Source organism: Hetaerina americana, unplaced genomic scaffold (genome assembly GCF_022747635.1).
Source record: "Hetaerina americana unplaced genomic scaffold, ioHetAmer1.1.p SCAF_4, whole genome shotgun sequence".
NCBI lineage: Eukaryota > Metazoa > Arthropoda > Insecta > Odonata > Calopterygidae > Hetaerina > Hetaerina americana.
The window spans coordinates 55214210-55220497 of NW_027286985.1; the positions used below are offsets into that span (position 1 = coordinate 55214210).

At 33.5% G+C, this 6288-nt stretch overlaps 1 protein-coding gene across 1 annotated transcript in view; it reads left to right on the forward strand.

Annotated features, from left to right (window-relative positions):
• Positions 1-4424, forward strand: part of Duox (dual oxidase) — a 251019-nt gene extending 246595 nt beyond the window's left edge. The window contains exons 16-17 of the mRNA XM_071589948.1: positions 380-508; positions 3651-4424. Of these exons, the coding sequence (XP_071446049.1) occupies positions 380-508; positions 3651-3779 (258 nt within the window). The 3' untranslated portion in view covers positions 3780-4424. The remainder of the gene's footprint in view (positions 1-379; positions 509-3650) is intronic.
• The last annotated feature ends 1864 nt before the right edge of the window (positions 4425-6288 follow it).

Genomic DNA, 6288 nt, shown 5'->3' on the forward strand with positions numbered 1-6288 from the left:
ATTTAATCTGCTTATCTATGAATTCTTTAGAAATGTATTTTAATTGTAAACTCTTTATGCATGGAGTCAGCATGTATCATCAATTAAGATGATTATGAATAAGATTTTATGTTCAATTATGAATCTTTCCATAGCTTATACATGTGTCATTCTGTAAATATACATTTCCCCTTTTAGCATGTGATCATGATAATAACACAAATGAAAACCATTATTACATACTAGCTTACAGACATGAAAAATTGTCTGGTTTTCAATAAGCATCTGCTTTCTACCTCACTTTTTTGTATCTTAAGTCTTTAGTTCCTCTTTTTTAATTATATTTAATATTTTATTGTTGTTGGATATCAAGTTTTTCTCATAATCTTTTCATTTTCAGTACATCTGTGAAAATCATTTCCAACGACTGTCCAAGATGAGTATGTTCACTGGTCTTAAGGCTATTAATCATTTTGGAAGGCCAGATATGTCATCCTTTTTGAAATTCGTTCAAAAGAAACATAGCTATGTAAGTATAAATATCACTATTATCATTGTTCATATTAATCATGTAAGCCTGATGGGCAAGACACATGTAATGTTGGGTTATTCAATTATCAATTGATCAGATACATGCTTTTTGGTTTTTGATGTCTTTTGTGGTTAAAAAAAATTATTTACGGCAATTAAGGGCTTTTTTCACTTGAATAATTCTCTTAGTTAGGATGATTGAAGTTTTTGTTAGTAGGAATTCATTAAGGTTGCATGTACGATCGTATGTTATCAACTAGTTTGGACTTATTTTTTGTTGAAATAACAGTTTGGGAGTGTTAATTAACAAAATATATTGCGAATTGAAGTCATAATAACTTCAAGTAAAATTATGAGTCAAAAATGTATAGTATAAATATTCTCAATGCCTAAAAAAAAATTCCCGACATATGTGTAATGTGGGTTGCTCCACGCAGGGGTAATTAAGAAATTCCAAATTATCTGCTCCAAATCAACCTATGTTTTTGTGGCTTTTAAGGGGCTCTTAGAGGCTGGTATCTCAAACCCATACTTGATAGATGGAACATGAGAACAATTAAGAGAAAAAAAGATGCTGAAATACTATAATACTGAGACATCTGTTTTGACTTTTGACTGAAAATAGTCATAGATTCAGACTTTAATATTTACTATCTTACTTGATGTGTCTATCCCTGCTATAATCAGATATTGAAGGAAGTAGGTCAAATTCTGTAATTTGTTTGCATAAAACTAAAACCCATGGAACTGGAAGATGCATAGTTGCCTCATGTATTGTTGGAGCTCTCAAAATCATGATTTAAATTGAATTAGTACCTCCATTTAGGAAAGGAGACTATCCAATTGATAAAAAAATATCAACTTCTATCAAGTGGTATCAGGTTGAATTATTGCAACTACTTTGAAAGCTGTGCCTGCTTAAGGGGTAGGCTTTTAGATGTGTTACACACATCATGGCAATCGAAAAGGCATTGCTAGTACTGCATTATCATTTTGAATTATTTTGGTATTAAGGAAAAGTGGGACATCCATTACTAGAGTATGGATTACATGTTTTCATTTGAATATTACCTTATAGTGGTTGGATGGCTGATATGTTTAAAATTAAAATATATAATTTTTCTCTCTCAATGAAGAATATATTACTCATTTAAAATTTCATGCTAACTATTTCATAAATCCTTTTATGAAAAAATATCTTTTGCTGCGAAAATACATGAGTACATATTTTGCATATCAATTCACATATATAATTAGGGTTTTCCCTGCTCTGAAGTATTTAGGCACCACTTTTCAACTGATTTTGCTATCTCACATCACATGGCAGTGTATTGGGAAGTAGATATTTTTTGAGGAGACTGTCTACATTGAGATATCAATGAATTTAGGGGTTTTTACCAGAATTCTCCACACAAACACACAAAAATATAAGATCAGATCACATAATGACCATTTTCTTCAAAGTACCTGCAGTTCTTAAAATCATGTTGTTAACTGGAGCACATTTTGAAGGTTTAATGAATACAAGGGTATGGTTTTCTATAATTATCGAAATAAGTCCAGCAGAGTCTAAATAGCTAGTAAGTTGATGATCATTTACATAATCAGGCTGTCTCTTTGCCATACCTGAAGTCCTATAATTAGTTCATGCATATTAGCGCTTGGTTGAGCTACAGAAACAACTTCAACTGGTGGTTAAGAGTTAACCTCTGCAGCTTGTGGCAGCAGAGAAGGAACTTCTATATTCAACTCAGGCTTCCCAGATAATTCTTTCTGTAAAATTATAGTAGTTTAGTGGGTGTAGCAGAATTATAGTGAGTGGCAGCAAGAGAGGGAGCAGTGCTCCTTTAAATCTGGCCAACCAGGGCTTCAGCTGATTGACATATCTGTGCTCAAACTCCCCTCTCCTCTCTCTGCGATGGGAACTTACTGGGTCCATAGTCCAATGGATAATGTTACTGCTTGCTGTTATTTATAACACCTGAAAAAACTAATTCTTATTCATAAGAACTTTCTGCCTCCATTTGTGGATAAATAGAATCTTCTCTTGGTAGTGTAAATCCCCAACTCAGGCATAATAGCTAGAAGCAGCTCATGAAGCATGGTTTGGATGTGACATCTCATAAGCATATGAACAGTTTTCCCCTTGGTAGTAGTGCCTGAAGTCGTCCTGGTTTTGCAGTGACATGGCGTCACTCTGGATGACATGCATACTTACCTTAATATGAAGCAAGGAGGCCTTTTCATTATCAACCAATTGACATGGAGTTTTAGTTGTACCAGAAATAAAATATGGGAGCAAGAGTAGTTCATTTGTTAGGAAAGAAAATATCATAATAGTAGATATACTTCAGGGTACTTGCAATTTTGCAGCATACTTATATGCATAGGTGGTGGGCCTTAAACACATTACATACCTTTTCCCCTGAAGTTTCAACATCACTCCCTATGATCTTTTGTAGTCTATAATTTTTGTTGTAAATTGATACTTAGCTAATTTCAAATGTACCTGGGCTTAATGAACTCCTTTGAATGATTTGGACTCGATGTCAAAGCTGGTTCTCCATTGATAGTTGCAGGGCTTAATGGATCATTTTCAACTGATATTTACCTATAGACAGCTTTTTTAGCGAAACAGTCCTTAATTCATAGCTCCTAAGTAAGGCAGTAAGAAATAATTTGCCAGTTGGCTATGTTTTTGATTTTTCCCTTAATCTTTGTTATGAAATGTGAATTCTACAGCGTGGAGAAGTTCACTCATTGAGAAAATGATGTTTGGTAGCATAAATTTGTCTTTAATCAAACTTCTTTGCAGTATGACATGACATTTCTCTTATTCATTCAAATGCAATGCTGTGAAATGCTGGGAACATATGATTATATATGAAGTTTCTACCAGGTTCTTTTCATTAATCTCATTGAAAAATATAATTTTCTTCCTATCTATTTGAGTGCCCTATTGAGTTATACTGCAATCTATTCATGCTAATAAGGAAATGGGAACTAAATTGCACAGTATTCGCTGAAATAATTAAATAACTTACTAGAATTTGATATATTTGTGTATACTGACTTGATATTTTCAGTGAAAAAGTACAACAAATAAGATTGTAAATTTATATTACTGATTTTGATTCTAGGTCAGCAAAATTGGAGTATTTAGTTGTGGTCCCAGACCACTCACCAAGAGCATCATGTCAGCTTGTGGAGAAGTGAACAAAGGACGTCGACTTCCTTATTTCATTCATCACTTTGAAAATTTTGGCTGATGTTGCCGAAGAATCCTGTTAACTTGGATGGGAGTCACTTTCTGGATGTCCCTTGCTCATTATCATCTTCCTATGGCTCCAAAAAAATCTTCCTCTATCCCATATGCCGAGGGCTTTCATGAATGGAGCAGTGGTGTGCACCAAGGTTTTATGCAATCCGCAGCTAGGCTAGCATGAGGACTACATGTAGAATCATGAACAATGAATGGAACGTCGGGAGAGAAAATGTGATAGATTATTTTTTTATTTGTATATTGTTCTGAAGGCTCTCATCTTTTCCTTGTTGTAAAAGAGTTAGACTTTTGCTCAATTTCAAGGGAAAGGAGTACATATTTTTAATCAAAAGATTGAAAAATATATATTACCATGGGAGGAGTGTAAGGAATACCTGATTGAAAGAATCAAGACTTGTCATTGCGAGAATGTGTAGGTATGTTGTGTTGCTTAATTTATTCAGTTAGAATTGTAATTTTTCATATCTTTAATGAATGCAATATAGTTTCTATATCCAGTTGCATTGTTCAGGTATTGCCAAAAGGAGGATGGTGGTGTGGTTAGTTACCTGCAATTGGTGTGAATTTGCTAAGTCATGATTGGTTCAATTTTGTGTAGAGTATGTACATCAAAAATTATTATTAAAATATTATTACAGTAATGTTTCCTCATATATGTATCCACAATATTAATTATTTGAATAATGATACACTAATCCTTATACGTAGCCTGGAGATATGACATGATGGCCAGTCCTAACATCCTGTTGTGCCCTCCTCAACATATGGTCATGATCCGTCGAGAAGTAGGATTCCCAGAAACAGCTGGCTCTAATAACCTAAAGAATTTTGTTGAGCATATAAAAATTCAGAAAAGTCATGGTAAATATTTTGAAGGACTTGATCAGTTTAGCAGTAGGTATTGCAATTAAATCATAATGGTTGTCCAGTTCTTGGATCATGTGATGTGATCCTATGATAGCACTTCTTTAAGCAATGAATCCCTTGCTCATATACTTAATCTGTATGTGCATTTTACTTTCAGAAAATGTGGCAAAGATTTAAAACTCCGACTAAATGCTACAAGAGTATTAATAATGGAAATAGGTCATAATACATTCTTATGAACAATTATAATGTGTACCACTAAACCTTTCCCTCAACTGGGTTCAAATGAACTGCGGAATATGGCAAAAAGCTATGCATTACAAGTATATCCCTCAAATGTTGATAAACCAGACAATGTAATTTTATTCATTGGATGGCAGGAACTTCTGCAAATACTGCAGAATACAATCCCAGGTAATTAACAATAAATATATTTCCACATCCTTGAAATAAATGTGTTAAAGAAAGGAAACATGAATGAACCATTCTTTGGAGAAGGAAAATATCTGGTTAATCCAAAATGCTTTTGAAAATATTATATACATTTACAGGAATGTTAATGTGATGATATTCACATAATTCACTCACATGGAAAGCTATGATTTCAAGAGTGGAGGTGTGTGCAAGTAGTTGATGGAAATTAGAGTTACATCAGGTAATGAATTAAAAATTGTTTCTTCTGATTCTTTAAAAGTTAAAGAGGATACACTGGATTTCATCACGTGACCTTATCTTCTGTTATGAGTTCTGTAAACATATGGAATTATGAATTCTTGAGAGATAGTACTTTTTTGCAGTTTTGACAGTTGCGCAAATATGCTTTTACACTGGGGAAAGACATAGAATTGACATCAAATTTAGGCAGTTATGCTGATAGCACTGGTACACCTAATATTTTTTTTATATAACTCTTAATTTTGGTAACATCAGAATAAGATAGAAAATTTTGTCCTGAAGAGTCTCCAAAGATATTGTTTCTATTGCACATGATTCATAGGAAGTATAGGTATTGATTGTTTCAGTCCTTATAGGAGCCAGTATTACCAGGGTAGTGGAAGTTGAGATTAAATTAAAAATATAATTTTAAATATTATGAAATATCGTGTCTTTCCATTTAAATCATAATAGATGGGAGAACACTTTTCATCCAAAATCCTGGTTCAGATCTACAGTACGTAATTCAGCATAATTTTGGTTACTTTGGATTTCTATATTTCTCAAGAGCTGTGCTTGCTCGGTCCTCAGAGCAAGTTATGTTTCTTGCTTCATTTATCTTTTTGAGTTAGTTGCCCGTAGTTTCTTTATTTATAACTTTTCCTTCAAAGTCTTCCATAGTTTTCTTTTTCTGAAGCCATACTGGGTTCCAATTCATTGCAATGTGGAAGCTTTGTGGTTTTGGGAGCATTCCTTCTTATATCTCAGCATCACTACGCAGGGCCTTTGAGCACTTTATCTGCTGTGTAGATGGTTAAGTAGATGTGAATAATATTTACACTTATGCCCAGCTTAAAGTTCAGTCTAATGGGATACCATAAAGTGTGGCCTTAGTGTTTGATTGAAATGTCATCATCTAAGGGTCCAAAAGTACATGTTTAATAGAACCCTTTGACAAGCTGGCTACATCTTAT